Source organism: Cyprinodon tularosa, unplaced genomic scaffold, assembly GCF_016077235.1.
Source record: "Cyprinodon tularosa strain WSP-4 unplaced genomic scaffold, ASM1607723v1 ctg126, whole genome shotgun sequence".
Taxonomy (NCBI): domain Eukaryota; kingdom Metazoa; phylum Chordata; class Actinopteri; order Cyprinodontiformes; family Cyprinodontidae; genus Cyprinodon; species Cyprinodon tularosa.
In genome coordinates, this window is record NW_024038070.1 from 715,167 (window position 1) to 732,459 (window position 17,293).

The window sequence follows — 17,293 nt, forward strand, 5'->3', positions numbered from 1 at the left end:
GGCCGACCCGGATTCGAATCCAACCTGTGGTCCTTTGCCGCATGCCTCTCCTCCTCTCTCATACCCCCTTTCCTGTCAGCCTACTAGAAAAAACGAATGACTAGTGCCGTAAAGACTGAAAAAACAAAATGTTTCTTAATCATTATACATTAAAATGTTGCTTTTTTATGATTATTTCAATTGTATGATGCATTTCACTCTCTTTTTAAAGAGAATGAGTTGCTGTAAGATCTGTTATACGAAATAAACTTGCCCTTCCTGTAAAATATAGATATCTATTATGGTTCTTTGTTGGGTCTAGCATCCAGTTGCATAATAATGTTAGTATAATAGTAATCTGAAATAAATGTTGATACCACTGAATACATCATAGATATTTAACAATAATGTAAAAAGATTATATTAGCTGCTTGTTAAAACTGAGGGAAAAAAATGTAGCTTGCACAACTGTTGTTCTCACTGTGAATTTCATCACTGAGTGATCTACCATTCAGATTATCTTTGTAGTCATTTCTATGATAATATTACCCCAAGTAGGAAAAAATTTAAAATAAACAAGAAATCTTTTTTAAATTATGATTAAAGGGAGTAAATACCATCTAAAAGACCTATTATAAATTAGCCACCTATATGATAAAAATGTTATAAATAAATACAAACTCCTGTTTCAGTTTTATTGCGATTTGTTGAGACTAAGTTATTGTGTGAATAAATCATGCCCTGGTTTATGCAGTACAGAATCACACTGAGAGTTGCTCTATTTCACTTACTCATGTTATAGACGTACCAATGAACTGAGATAGGACAGATGTTGTATGGGACAGATATTACCATGATAAATGGTAATGCATTTTTTTTTTACTTAAAGTCATAATAGAGTAATATTTTTTAATTTCTTCACCTATGCTGACTAACTCCAGGTTTAAAGAACTTCAAAATAAGGTAAGGTGTGAGATAAAAAAAAAAAAAGTCTAACATGTAGTATAGCTTTTAACTGGTAGGGAACATAAAATACTATGAAAGGTCTATAAGAGGCACATTAAATGTTACTAAATGCATGTTTATTGCTTATTATAAATGTAAAGGAGCATAAAATGCACTTAAAGCTTTTTAAACAATACACTAAATTTGACCAAAGCCATGCTTAAGAGTCACTGAATAACTCTTATGAGCAAATAATCAATTCTAGTGATATAGTTCAATTAACATATACTATTTCCAACCTACTGAACAAAAAGTTGAAAAGACAACATGATCCAAACGATATCTATATTTGGTCGAAAAGGTGAAAAGTTGTAATTTCCAGACTGTTGAAAAGACCTTGAAAATCCTGTCCAACAGTGTTTGTATCACAACACATAATTAAATTAATAATTATTAGAATGAGTTTGTTTTTTTTCACTAAAAGATGAAGTTATGCCTACCTACGCTACAGAGTTTTTGATTACGTCACCCATGACTGTTCCGGCAGTGCAGCAGATCAAAGCCACATCCAGACAGTAAAATCCACCCGTTCTGATTTGACTCTTAAACGTAGGATTGACTTGACATTGACCAATCAGATGAGACGTAGAACAAAATCTCACAAATGGTACTTGCGAGTTGATATTCACAAGAGACTTTAAGCACAGTTTATTCATGTCTGTAAAGAGATCTTGGCAGAAAAATATTGCAAGTTGTGTAATGAATTTGCAGCAGGTGTATGAATCTCTGACTTAAGTAATCATCTTTGCAAATACAAATCTTTTTTTACAAACATTAACATAATAATTATTCACACATACATATACTGACTTACAAGCAGAAAATATAGATGTATTATGGATTCAATTAATTAAGTTTTTTTAGCCTTTAACACCACTTTGAATACATTAGTAATTCTCAACTTGATTTCATTGCTACAATAAAACATAACAGAATACAACTTCTTTCAGATTGAGCAGAATTCTTATAGTAATACTTAAGTTATACCTGAATCACTTCTTTGCTCAAGGTAGACGGCATCGCTTCCATGTTTTTTATTATGTTTTGTGTTATGTTTGCAAGGACAGGTCAAGGTGCGGTCAGCTATACTAAAACACTTTGCAGCTATTGTTCCTTAGTTTCAGTGCTGTTTGTATCATGATGGTAACTAAAACAAAAGATAGGAACATAGTTTTATAAAGCATTTTATAATGGAAAACATAAAATACGTTGGAAAAAAAATCTAATTCTAGTCTATCACGTTTGATGTTGTTTTGCACATTTCTGTGTTTTTTGTGGCTGTGCTTGTTAGATTTATGAGCCAGTTTCAGAAACTGTGCACAACCCTCTCTATAATTCATTAAGAGATAACTGGCTATGTGCCATCATTGTACTTAAAGCCACATCCAAAACAGATTCACTCCACACATACCCAATATTCAAACACACTAGTGAAAACACCCAAACACACTTGGAGACTAACATTTTTATTTTTATTATTTTATTCATAAATGCTCTCCTATGAATAGTGGCTTCCCACTCAGTGGTGAAATAAACTGTTAACATTTAATTGTCATTAATTCAAAATCAGGTGTTTTGAATTAATGACACGCTGGTTTAAATATCCACAGTTCCTAGTAAATTAGGTTAAGAACTGCTAATTGATCATCAGAATTGTTAATTATAATGATGAGCTACGAAGTTGTTTTTCATACTTTGTGTATATATATCAATCCATCCATCCATTATCTGACACGCTTGTCCCGAGTGGGGTCATGAGGTGTGCTGGTGTGCCTATTTCCAGCAGTCAATGGGCGAGAGGCGGGGTACACCCTGGACAGGTTCGCCAGTCTATCGCAGGTGTGTGTATATATATATATATATATATATATATATATATATATATATATATATATATATATATATATATATATATATAGATAGATAGATAGATAGATAGATAGATAGATAGATAGATAGATAGATAGATAGATAGATAGATAGATAGATAGATAGATAGATAGATAGATAGATAGATAGATAGATAGATAGATAGATAGATAGATAGATAGATATATATAAATAGCACAATAGCCCAGGCGTATCAATAGCACATTGCAAAGATATAGCCTAAATTCAAAAGTGGCACTAATAGCAGTAGCATAATGATGATAAAGATCATGAAATTATGAAGTATCAGGGAACAACCTGTCTGAAGCTGCAAAAATGTAAAAGTCTTATATAAGCCCTGTATGGCAACCCAGTATAAAAAAGGACTATGTGGGCTTAAATATATAATAAGCATTCATGATGAAATATTTATCCTGGAGCAAATGTCACATAGTAGCATGAGGTGAGGGAGGAGCAGTGAACAATCTCACCATGTGGAATTCACCATGCACTGCTTCACCGCCCTTCACCAAACAGTTTAGGTTTTGTTGCAATGGTGAAATTACAGAAACACGATAAAGGACTCTTTATATGGTGGACCTGTTTCTGTTGTGAGGAGTTGATTGCTTCATGAGGAACCAAGCAGCAACTGACATCCATCAGAGCAGTGCTCTCTAATCCCAAAATGTCATGAAGCAAGGACAGATGGACCCAGTATTCAAGGAGAGACAGTCAGTAGGAAAGTTCAAAACATTTATTAAATAAACAAACAAAACAAAAGCGGAGCTGTGGCTTGTGGACACTGCAGGATGGGGAGCAGGGCACCGCCCAATCTCAGACACTCTGGTTTAACAGTCCAGACCAAGAATGTCCCCAAGTGCTGCAGTCAGGGATGGTCAGGGATGCCGATCAGGCAGGAACAGACAGAACAGGTTTAAGATCAGGCAGGAACAGAACAGGTAGCAGGATCCAGGCTTCAATGCAATAACAGGCTCCCAGGAGGGTTCAGAGTCTGACTGGGACCAGAAGCATGACCAGGTGGTCACGCACAGGAGCAGACAGGATCAGGTGCAGACGAGCAGATTCAGTGGAAGAGGGTAGCCGAGACAGGACGTGGAACTGGAACTTGAAGCAGGACTTTAAACTGGTCTCCTCCTGGAGCCAGGCTTACTGGATAAAAACTGAACCTCCCCACATAATGAGCCAAAAACCCAGAGGACTCCACAGGGGAGGAACAGTGGACGATCAGGAGACGAGACAAACACAAAAACTGTCTTTCCACTGGCTGCTAGGATCCAGGACACGAACCAAGGAACAAAACTAACAGACAGGCTAACAGAAAGACAAGCAATGATCTGGCACTGAATGCTCAGGCTGAACTGAATATAACAGGAAACAGTAGCAGTAGTGGAGTTTGGAGATGCAATCCACTTCTTAAATCTATCTTTGCTCTCCTTTAATGTATCCAGAAGCCTGCAATCACAGCTCTCCCTCCCAACTTTGTGTTCGGCTGGATATTTAGCATTTCTTCCCTGGAAATGCCTTTCCAAATGGCTCTTTTTATTTTTTTACAACCTCTAATTACAAAGCAAAAATTCAAGCAATCCTTCCACATTTGTAATGAAAGAAAACCCTTTGAATTATCTGTTCTCATTAGGTATCTTCCTTTTCTTCCCTTTTGGATCCATGTCCCTGTCATGATTTTATCTAAGGCTCGGACCCACATGCAGTGAAACCAAACAGAGAGACAGGGATGAAAAGTTTGATGGATTTTATTGAAGATATTAAGCTCGGTGCAGAGTTTCCCTGAACTCTGCTCAGCTGGAGCAGAACTAGAAGGCGAGGGGAAGACAGACTGTTAGCTCAGGCTCAGTGGGAAATTTGATTCGTTGATCTTGAAGGAGAGGATCTGATTGTTGACTCACGTTTCCAGAGAAGTGAAGGATCCTTGACTCCAATCTGTGTTTTGGTTTTCCAGTGTATGTCTGATTAGACGGAGGGCGGAACAGGGTTTACCCAGAACTCGGACGGTGTAGGTGAACGGAGACGCTGATTGCCACTCAGATTTCCTGCTGTACTTGAATGGGTCTTGGTGAAGATGATTCCTTTGCTCAGAGAGTAATTTCAACGTCCTCAAAAAGGAGACTGGATCTAAACCTCCTGTTTGAATCCCTGGCTCAGTTTAAGACTCAGTTGGTCCCTCCTGGGAGAGGAGGTCCGAAAAGGTCCAGATGGCAGGATGACTTCCTGCCGAGAGGCAAAGACAAAAACAAAGTTAAAACTCAGGGAGAAAAGAACTCAGTCTTACTCAGAGAAAACTCAGCTTGGCTAGAGTACCAAAAACTGGCAAACACTCTGGCGCCGAGGTAGTGGCAACCAGCAGCTTAAGAGCACTCCGTTAATGGGGTAACCGTCAGCAGGTGTGTGAGGAGGCTAACTGGGACCGGGCGCCTCCTGTTGGTGGAAGGGAGACAAACACAAAAACAAACACACAGACAAGAGCCCTTACAGGCCCAAGACACACCTGTCTGTCGCCACACTGAAATGTGTGTTACAGGCTATGACCACTCATCTCTATGACTGTAACGCAAATTTTCGTTGAAAGAAATGTTTACATTTTTTGTCTTAATTTATGTATTATACATATGTTTACAGCATTGGAAAACATAATAAATGTTGTCTGACCTCCTGCACACCATATTAAGACAAACAAACAAAACAAAATCTTTTCTCATACATTTTTTTTTAAAAAGCTCCAGGGAGCCACAAGGTGGGCGATTAAGAGCTGCATTTGCCTCCAGAGGCATGGGTTGTCAACCCATGGTATATAACATCGTAAGGTATGGTGAAGGATATTCTTTTTCCAGGTGGATCATCAAAATAAGTTGTCTTCCTTATTGTCAACCATTCTGGTGATATGTTTCCGTAAGACAGTTCCCATTTTTTCTTACCTGTGGTGAGTCTGACATAGTGGAAAAATTGCAAATCTTCTTTTGGAAAGTAAGCTTGTGTGAGTGATGCAAGCACAAATTTTTAAACAGGGTATGGATGAGGAGAAATGGGCCTCTTGCATGCTCTTGCATGCGTTGAATAGATGTTCCCTCTCAGGAGCCGTTACAGGATTGTGCATATGCATTTCTACAAGTGGAGAGAGCATTATTTAATTGTTTTTCTGTTAATAAACTAATGCAAATAGGGATACTATAGCCATAAAAAAACAAAATAAGCCTCTCCACTGTGAGATGCGAATGAGGCTTGTAACAAGGACCAGAGTCCAGTGAATTGTGTAAGGACAGTCTGATAACACCCAACCAGTGTCCAATCAGCAGCCTGAAACAGGTGCCATAAACAGAACAGATAAGGCTAGGATGCTCAGCCAGAGTACACACTGCACCAGAGTTCCTGTTTCAAAGATAAATCCTGCTGGAAGGTTTGCTTCATGGATTTCTTCAACATATCAGACAGCAAAATCTGCATCCTGCTGAACATCACTGCAAAGGAAGAGTGTTAAATGGACTGAAATAAAACAGGATTTTTATTTGGTTGGGCAGATTGATCCTAGAGCAGACATGGTCTTTGTGAATTTTAAATCCATTACCCAGCCTCTTGGGATCATGCGAGTAATGGCAGCCATCGTCTCTTGTATGTGTTTCAGTCTGGTGGCATCAGTAAAACCAGACGCCTCGCCATACTGGGGATGGTGCATCTTCACCTGGGTTTTCTGCTTTTTTTTCACTCTCATCATTCTCATCCTGGAATTTACTAATGTCAGCACCAAAGTTCCTTTTGCCTGGGAGGACTTCACTGCTGCCTTTGCTATCCTGGCAAGTGTGCTGTGCCTGTTTGCCTCCATCCTGTACCCAACCTTTTTCACCTGTAATACCTGTTACAGACAGATTGGAGCTTCTGTTGTGTCCTGGATTTGTTTTGCGCTATATGTGGCCCAGGTGGTCCTAATACATCTTCGCTCAACAGGACAGAACAGTGGCTTTCTTTCCACTCCGCCAGGTATAATGAAGATGCTGGAAAGCTTTTTTACCTTCCTCATCTTCCTTTCACTGGAAGTTTCACAGTACTCAGGGTCCCCAGCACTGAACTGGTGTGTAGCTGTGTACTCCCTGTGTTTTATTTTTGCTATCGCCATAAACTTTCTCACACTTGGTAATCTTACTGTCTATTTTCCTTTTTCTTTCGAAAAGTTTGCAATTGTTTATAATGTTTTGGCAGCACTGATGTATATAACAGCTATGGTTATATGGCCACTATATTCTTTTCACAATAATAAGAGGCCAGTGGACTGTGGCCGCCTCTGTAGCTGGGACAAACTGGTTATGATTACAGTCATGACAATCTTCAATTCCATTGTCTACACTCTGGACGCTATCTACTCTATACTTTTGGTATTTTTTCTCAGCAATGAGTGAGTTGTTGCTTGTAAAGACCATTGCAAACCATTCCGAGCTTAAGTGAAAATGATGGTGTTTTCTGTACAAAAATTCTGTCAGTAAACTTTAAAGTAATCTGCTATTGCTTATCAGAAATTGTATATGAAATGGAAAAGGTGACCTCACTGTGTATACATTGTGCAATACAACCAAAGAAAAGGAAGTTGGTTAAACATTAGTTGTTATATGATTGTAATAAAAATGACAATTATCTTTATAGAACTTTGGATCTTTGAGGATAATGAAATGAAGAAGACTGAGCTCATATCTTTTTTTTTTATTATTACGTAAATGTCAACATCAAGGGAAAAGCATTTATTTATCTTTTCACCTTAGGGTGGAGCTGCACTCTGAGGCAAATATACATTTATGCATCCCAGATCTCTATATAATTTCTGTCTTGCATTTCTTTGCCAAGTGAAGATGTAGAAGTACAAGGTAACACAGTCTTTTTATTCCTCCAATTTTGTAAGATATGTTAATACATTTCCAGGTAATCCAAGCTGCAAATGAATTATGGATGTCTGAGGATTGCAATGTTGATTTTCTACAGATGCCACACAAAAAAAGAACAGATGGAAACTTTGTCATGCTACAAACATTCAGTTCAACTTAAACAAATAGATGTATTTTGATGACCTATGATTAAATTAGTTCAGCTAGATTACTTAAGGGCATTGATATGCTATAGATGCTATAGACGCTATAGACCCAAACTGGGAATGTCTTCTCTTTTGGGCCCATCCATTTATGGATGACTCACTTATTAGATTCTGCACTGGCTGTTTGAAAAGGATGTTTTTGCTTTGGAAACATTTTTGGAAAAGGCCCAGTGTCTGTGGCAAAGTGTTTTGTTTCCCATATGAAAGTATTTTGTTTCCCATGCAAAATTTTCATGATTTTTTGTGTCTAATAAGCCCATGGGTTTGGCACCAATAATGGTGCTTAAATAAAAAACATGATTTTTTCCCCTTAGAGTACCTCAGTGTCTCAATGGGCCGGCTACAGCTGCTTGCAACGGGGGGGGGGGACCCTGGACCGGACCTCAGCAGAGAGTCATGAGCCGCCCATCCTCCACCAGAGGAGGGGGGCTGGTGGCCAGTAAGGCATGCGGGGGGAAGCACGGGGCCGCTTATGTCCAGGCTACCGGTCGGGGTTCGGTTGCCCCGTCCCCCACTGGCTCCCTACCCTTTCCGCCGGGATTCCCAGACCAGCTGATGGCTTGATTCAAATCTCCAGTGTGTTTTTGACTTCATGCTGCACTGTAGTTGACCAAAATCTTATTTTTTTAGGTATGAAAAGTAGGACATGTCCATGAAAAAGAGTATGTCTGGTCACCCTACCATTTCAACAATTTTGATGTTTCAGTGAGTGAGTGCTTGTTGCTTTGATACGTCTTTGCTCAGCAGCTTCGCTCGTTGTAAACTAACCAATCAGCTAAATATTCATTAGCATACCATAAAAGGAAGAAAACCTGTTGTTTCATTCTAGTGCTTTTAATCAGGCCTGCATTAGGGCTCATAGAACAGCAAATATGCCATTTTCAGCCCAACTAATGTTACACACCCCATTCAACAATAAATATTCAATAAATATTTCAAAAACCTTGTGTGCAAACTGTTCTTTATGTGCAAATCTATGTTTAAAGTGCAGTGCTAAATAAAGTGTTCTAGTGCTAACCAAGCTGGTTTGTAATAAAGCGCAAAGGCCCCTTTAAACTGCTACAAGTCATTTATTTAAAAAGCTATTTTCATAAAAATAATCTCAGCAGTCAGTCCATGTTGGACAGAACAACATGGATTGTGTCCTGAGGCCCCTGTTGTTCACTCTGATGATACGACTGCATCCCCAGGTTCGCCACCAATCACATCGCAGACGACACTACAGTGGTGGACCTCATCAGAGACGACAACAACCAGGACTACAGAGAGGAGGTGGAGCAGCTGGTGGACTGGTGAAGAGATAACAGCCTGATCCTGAATGTGGAGAAGATAAAAGAATAAAATTGAAGGAGATTGTCAACTTCAGGAAGAACCGGCCTAACCTCGCTCGACAGCTCATCTACAGTTTAGTTGTAGAAGTAGTCAGCAGCACCAAATTTGTGGTGGTGCACATCACAGACAACCTCACTTGGACTATGATCACCACCTAACTAATCAAAAGGGCTCAGAAGCACTTGTACTTCCTGCGGACGATGTGGAGAGCCCACCTGCCCCCACCCATCCTCATGAACTTCTGCAGAAGCACAATAGAGAGCGTTTTAACCAGCTGTCTCATTGTGTGGTGTGGAGGCTGCAGCGCCTCTGACTGGAAGAGTGAGAAGAGTAGTTAGAACAGCAGATAGGATCATTGGGGCTCCCCTTCCCTCCATAAAAGACATTTAATCTCAGCACTGCGCGTACCGAGCCCGTAACAACATTTGTGACCCCTCATACTCGCACCATTGACTGTTCTGGACCTTCTGAAACAGAGGAACAAAATAACTGGATGGGCAGGGGTATTCTGATCAAGCTATATTTTAGACTGAGGATGAGCCACAAAGAGATTCTGAAAAGCTTGACATTGTAAGAAAATTCTCATTAGCTAAAGTTTGGGACCTTAAAGCTGCAGTCTGCAACATTGAGGAGAGAGCAGACTTCGACTGAAAATTTGAAGAAAAACAGGTTTCAAGCCACTCCCCCACCCTCTCTGCTTCACTCATGCCCCACCTCCAAGCTCCATCCCCTCACACAGCATCTGCGCGGCTACCGCATGCGACCAGAGGGCGGGGGGGGATTCAGCGTGTGTGAGCTGTGATTGACACTCCATCAGACGCTCCTCTGGCTGTTATTGGTTGTTTTGACTCGCCCCGAATTATTCTTTCCAGATTGAAATACAGGCAGTAGGCGGTACCAATTGAAGCCGTTTTTTTCACAGGTTACATATCACATGTACTGCTGTCTGGGCATAGGGACAGTTTTAGCCAATATGACAAAAAAAGTGATTTTTAAAAACTTACAGACTTCAGCTTTAATGGTTTTCCCTTTATGGTATTTCCACTTTTTCTGTTTATGCTATGCAGAATTGTTCCTACTTTGCTCAAGGCATGTCACATTTCCAGCCTGCCTCTGGTAGTGCATGTAGTTGCACTGTCAGGGTGCTGGTTGTTAATAAATAACATATTTTCTTGTTCTTTATTTTATTATCGCTTGTTATGTGGTGTAAGTAGTGACAGGCCTATTGACTTGCCTGGAAAAAACTACAGTATACCTCACAGTTAGCCAAAACACCTGCACCCACACCTGTGGCATATACTAAAATTGTGAGCTAATGTAATAATACTTTGTATTTTACCTTTTTTTATTGATAAGCTGGCTGACAATTACAAATTAGTTTTCTTTCTGCTTTTTAGCATTCATTTTTATGTACATCAGTTCTTGGGAGCATTATATTGACTGGATCAGTTTATTTGTTTGATTTTTTTCAAATTACACTCTTAGAAATAGTAAAAGTTATGCAATAATCAAGAGTCCAAACAGACAACACAGGCTTTCCAGACTGAAAGCATGTGTGGGAAAAGTCGAAAAGCAAATCCCTTTATCAGGAAACAGCTGCAGCTTATTGAGAGAAGTCTGTTAAAAGGCCCTTTTCTCTTTTAGCTTTCTTTCTTCGGTGAGTTATTTTTTTAGGTAAGGCTGAAAAGCCAGAAAATGTGACCTCATTGCTTTTGTTCTTTTTTCACCAATTGGAAACTTTAAAAGACGTCATCAAAATCTGACCCCTAATCCCACAGCCATTGTGTAACCTAATACTTCAATCTGTGTGAGTGAACTCGGGTCAAATAGAGTTACTGAAGTGTGAAAAGGTTGATGTTCTTCTCATGTCAGGCTAACAATGAACGCATTTATGCATTCAGTCTATAAACGGGAGAAAACGACATAAAACTTATTTAAAAATGATTTAGATTCTTTTTTGATCAATCAGTCTGTAAAACTGGGATGGAGTACACAAATTAAAGAACAAGTTTTGTCCCCTTCAGAGGGGAGTTATTTGCAACAGAGCCCAAACTGTCTGATTTGAAAAGTGTTGATAAACAGGAATTTTCAAATGTTTTCACAGATTCTTAATTTATTTATTTGCCTGAATTTTCCTCTAATCCCTGAGAAGCTGCATTTATGTAAATATATTAATTTTTTAACATTTTAAACTTTTTTCATAAATAAAAAAATTGTAAAATAAAATGTTTATAATATAAGATTATATAAAATATACATAAATACATATACAAATATTCACTTTTAACAACAGCAACAATGTGTTTGCTGGGAGCCTATGTTGCTCTTAAACTATTGTGGTTTTCCTTTAATATGTTTTTGTGTTTTCTCTTGACCCATTTTTGGGCCATCACAGTGGTAAAACCAAAACCCAGCATTAGATCCATTATACAGCAGGACTGCACCTCCAAAAGGCTATTTTTTCATGGTGGTCTGCAACAATTTAGATGTCATCAAGCATTATTGTACAAACAATTTAATCTGTCCCAATGAAATGAAAAGGACATTAGACATGTCGTGAGAGCTTAACCTAACTTGTGTTATCTCTGCTGCAACAGTCACAGGGCTGACAGGCAACATGCAGATAATATATACGTATATATATATATATATATATATATATATATATATATATATATATATATATATATATATATATATATATATATATATATATATATATATATATATATATATATATATATATATATATATATATATGTACAACATCTGTGGCTGGAAACCCCAAGGTCAAAGAAGGAAACACCTCCAAAGAGCATAAATGTAAATATATACTGGAAATAACGTTTTCTATCCCTGCATATGTAATCCCATTCCCCTTGCAAGAATTGGACAGTAAGAACATTAACAAAAAACAGATCAACAAGTGTAACTTCAAGAGGAGACTGTGTAATTCCACCTTCAAAACCTGCCTTTGGACAGGCAATAAGTTTTATTACTTTGTCTCCAAAACCTAGTAAACTATACCAGGGTCTTTAAGAGAGCCGTTTACAATCAGTTCATTTTAAAAAAAATCTCCAGTTATGGGTACTGTGAAATTTCCCTCAAATTGTGGCTTGACTTGGAAATTTAAAGAAATACTTTACTGTTGTATTTTACAATTTCATGAGCTGTATGCCAAAATCATCTGTATTAAGACATTAAAATACCTGAAATATTTCAGTTAGTGTGCAATGAATCTAAAATATATGAATGTTTTGGTTTTATCATTACATTATGGAAAATAATGAACAAAATGCTAATATTTTGAGAAGGACCTGTATGTTGTTTCTTCTCAGCAGTGCCCATTAGTTTAGAGCTGACATGTTTTGTCAGAAACATCCGACCATGTGGTAATGAAGTGTATTTGAATCTGAAAATCTAAGAGGACATTAAACCCTTTAACAACAGGCTACATTTAATCACTAACTGCTAAAAAAAAAAAAAAAAAAGTTCCCTTTTTTGATTTAGGTGGCATGTCAGGAATGAGAGATAGTGTAGTAAATCTTTGGTATAAAAGAGAAAATATAATTCAAGAGAATTTATAGGGAAGTAACTTTGATTATGGCTGTAGATTATAGGCCCAGTCCTCACTTCACTTCCCTCATACCTGCAGCAGCTCGGTTCACTTTTGTTAACGTCATTTATTCAAGAACAGTTTAAATACACTACATGATACACACAATTCTCAACATGAGATCTAAAAATGTTCTGTTAGGCCATGTTGAATAAAAAATAACTATTTGTCAAATAACCGCAATAACAGGCCTTAATCAAGCTGTACACCCTAAGTAAACATTTTTAAACATGGGTGTGGTGACTAGATGCAGCCGGTGAAAAGCTTAACTTCAGGCTAAAAAGACACACAAAAAGTTACTTGTTAAAAAGAGGGACACAATCTCCATAAAAAGATCTGTCAGCTTACATGCTGCAAGTTGAAATGACTTGTGCCTTGTATGTTGATGCCTATGGCAGACTACAGCTCCATCTGGAGTCTTTCTGGGGACATACAGCCTTAATACTTGTTTCAAACAGGTGCTAAAAAAGTACCAGAATTATAGCTTTAAGAGGTTGTAGATGCAGTAAGTCCCTTCTAAATTTAAATCCTTCACAGCAGCAGCTTGCAAAAAGTTGTTCATATGCATTTTTGTGAGCATAAAACTGTACATATTAGCAGATTTTACATACATTTTATTCTCCAAACACAAAGCACTGCATACAATTAATTAAAAAAAAAAGATAGTGAGCATCTTTGATGGGCAATGTTTTTTTGTGACTTATTACAAATTTGATATAGATCACTATTTTAATTTTAACTAACCCTACTCATCCTTAGACAAAACCATTCTTTGAAACAAATTTTATTATTTTAGTGCTCTGTATATGTTTAGGGTGAGTGACTAAACCTCTGCCTCAGTTTAGGTCTTTTTTTAGATAAAAGGTTTTCATCCATTATTATCCTGTATTTATCTCCAGCCATGTCCCCGTCATTTCTAACCAGCTTTCCAAAATGCTAAAAAAAAAAAAAGATCCCACGACCATAATACTGCCACCACCATTTTTGCCTTTAATGGAGGATGGTGTGCCATGGTCATGAGTTGCTTTAGTTTTGAAATATGATTTTTTTTTGTCAACAAAAAGCTATATTCTGGACTAGAGCACCTTCTATATCTTTAACAAAAATATATAATGGCTTCCTTTAAAATAGTAAATCTTCAACCACTTTTAAGTTGAAGAGATACTAATGGGCTAGTTTACTCATCCACAGGTTATCCCACTTAAGCTGTTAAACTTAGCCTCTCCTTGAGTTACAGGGCCCCTCTTAGCTGGTTCTGTTGACATAATTAGTTTGACAGTGCCTTTTATTGTAGGCTTTAATTTTCAGCCAAAGCAGGTAATACTTATTAGATCAACTTTTAAGATTAGGTAAAATAAAATTAAATAATATGCTCCTAACATTACAGGCAGGTTCACAGATATCAACTATGGGCCGGTAAGGACATAGCTTCCTTATATCATGTCTTTATCATTATGAATTGTTAATTAAAAATAAAAAAGACAAACGTTACATAGACAGGTGGAACCTACAGCAAACAGTGCTGTGCAATTATCAAATTAAACACAAAGACACTCAGACTAGGTGATTGTATTTCGTCTCCATGGACGTTTTTTATACTTTTACAAATACCTCTATAGACATCCTTTATTTCTTACTCCTCCTGTAAAATGATCATCTATGTTTTCATTATGAGCAATGGTGAAGTAGCTCAAGAGCTAAGCTTTTTCACATGCAGGCAAGTTGGAATAGATTAAACTAGACAGCAAGTGTTCCAGCCAGCTTCAAGCTGTCGGTGGCAGACATCACTGTGATATGATAACAGCGCCTAAAGAGAAATGGCTTGATTTAAAAATGGAGTATGTATCAATCACTCTAGGTACCAGGGACTGAGTAAAATTAGAGAGAAACATATTTTCAGACAACAACGCATGTTCTTTGAGAAACTAGATACAGCTCTTTGAACTTTTCAATTTATTTGGACATAAATCTTTAACAGCATTACGTTTTAAAATCTAAAACACCAGTTATCCTTTTAAATGTATACTGTACGTGTAAAGTTTTTGGTAACACAACAATTGCAATTTTCTGATTATATTAAAGAGAGATCAAGTTTTTTCTATCCAACCTTCTCTTCATTTGCTTCCTGTTAAATTTAGAATAGAATTCAAAATCCTCCTTATCACATATAAAACCTTAAATGGCCAAGGACCATCTTATATCAGAGATATGATTAATCCGCATGTTCCTAACACAGCACTTTTCTCCCAATCCGCAGGTTTACCGGTGGTTCCAAAAATTTCTATCAGTACAATAGGATTCAGATCTTTTAGTTCCTCTCCTGTGGAACCAAATACCAGTTTTAGTCCATGAGGCAGACACCCTGTCGACTTCCAAGGTAGGCTTTAAACTTTCTTTTTTGATAAAGCCTATAATTAGAGTGGCTCAGGTTTTCCTTGGCTATCTCTACAGGTATACTGCTATGGGCTTAGACTGCTGGAAGACACAGGGATTCCTTTTCATGATTTTGCTTCATCCTTTCTCTGTCCTCTAATTCTGCAGTATTTTTAGTTCAACCTCTAACTTTATGCTCTCTCTGCTTTTTGTCATCATTGTAACTTCATTTGGTCTGCTCCTGTTTGGCTGTGACATCATCCAGGAGAGAAATATAAGCTGTGCTGCTGCCATCAACAGCTTGGAGCTACTAAGAGCTTGGAGCTCATCTGCCTGGCTGTGTCTGACCTGACCTGGGCAACTGTGGAGCTGGTTGACAGCTGTCTTTTGTATCTTTGCTTCTTTCTGTATATCTGTGAGGGATTGCTATTAAGTCAAAGAGTTGATGAATCAGCTGGTTTCTTTAGAAAACCTTGAATCAATCTGACTGTATGATCTGGTGAAATTGTCACTTTAAAGAGCCTTGAGATTATATGTGTTGTTAATTGGTACTACATAAATAAACTGGATTAAGCAGTGGTTTCAAATTTTTATTTTTACACAGGCAACAAAAAAGATCAGACAATACAATAACAACTATAGAAAAACATACAAATCTGCAAACAGGGATACGTGTATGTTTTAAACTTTATGTTAACTACAATCTAATTCTGTCTGATGTGTGGTGTTTTCCATCCACAATGATTGCAACGCAGAGAGTAAACCTGATTTAATACCATGGTTGGTGGAAATGACTTTAGCAAATCCAATAAGTATGTAAACACAGCAACAGAATATGAGACAAGTGGTAGATAACAAAAAGAAAAAAAGAATTGTTAAAAGGCAGAGATAAATTTAATTTTCAAAAACAGATACTCTCTTACTGTTATGTATTAATTAAAAAAACAAAGAATACTGTATTAATGTGTTAAAATATTTGAAGTGTTATTTCACATTTAACTGATTTATTAAAAAGGTGAATAGGCTTTCTAGGACTGAGATGTTCTAGTTTTAAAGACAGGATTATCATTATACAGTAATAAAACCTCCTTAACACTTAAGCTTCTCCTTCTATGTCAAGGCCCAGTCTGTTATTCAGGGCCAAAATTTTAGTGCAAATATTTAATGCAAAAATGTAGTGACATTCAAACATACTTGAAGTATAGTGATGTATCTTGATGAATCTTTTCAAAATAAAAAAAATGGAATGCATTACAAAATGCAATTTCTAATAGATGTTGATTTGGAAAGGTTTTTCAAGTTGAGAAAACTAGTTTTGTTTTTTGTTTTTTTTGGTATTTTTTGAAGGCCTACAGTTAGAAATAAATACCAGACATTTGCAAACATTATACCTCTTCAACTGAAATTACATTTACTTTACCATTACAAAGGTATGAAATAGTTGGCTACATTTGTCAGCTATAATGACATATTACAGTAGTCCACAATTTTGCAAATTTTGCAAAAAGTTAGAAATACCCTGCATAGGGGTGATGCTGAGAAACTAGTCCATGCATTTGTTACTTCAAGACTGGACTATTGTAATTCTTTACAATCAGCAAGTCCACAAACTGTAGTTAAAAGCCTTCAGCCGATCCAACATGCTGCAGCCAGAGTTCTAATGAAAATTAAAAAAAAGAGAGATGTCATATCTCTCATATCCTGGCTTCTTTTCATTGGCTTCCTGTTTAATCCAGAATAGAATTAAAAATCCTCCTCCTCACATATAAAGCCTTAAATGGCCAAGCTCCATCTTATATCAGAGATATGATTGTTCCTGATGTCCCATGATGACCCATTAAACCTTTTACCTGGACTCTCTGTTTTCTGCATTTTTGGGTCAGAACTTTGAAACATTATGATAGATGTTCCTACCAGAGAACTTCGCTCTCAATCTGCAGGTTTACTAGTGGTTACTAGAATTTCTAAAAGTAGAATAGGATGCAGATCTTTTAGCTATCAAGCTCCTCTCC

The 17,293-nt window shown here is 37.3% G+C and overlaps 1 protein-coding gene across 1 annotated transcript; it reads left to right on the forward strand.

Annotated features, from left to right (window-relative positions):
• The first annotated feature begins 6,230 nt into the window (after positions 1-6,230).
• Positions 6,231-7,953, forward strand: LOC119777701 (myeloid-associated differentiation marker homolog). The gene has a single exon (XM_038276695.1). It carries the CDS (start codon positions 6,423-6,425, stop codon positions 7,275-7,277), a length of 855 nt encoding a protein of 284 aa, XP_038132623.1. The 5' UTR covers positions 6,231-6,422; the 3' UTR covers positions 7,278-7,953.
• The last annotated feature ends 9,340 nt before the right edge of the window (positions 7,954-17,293 follow it).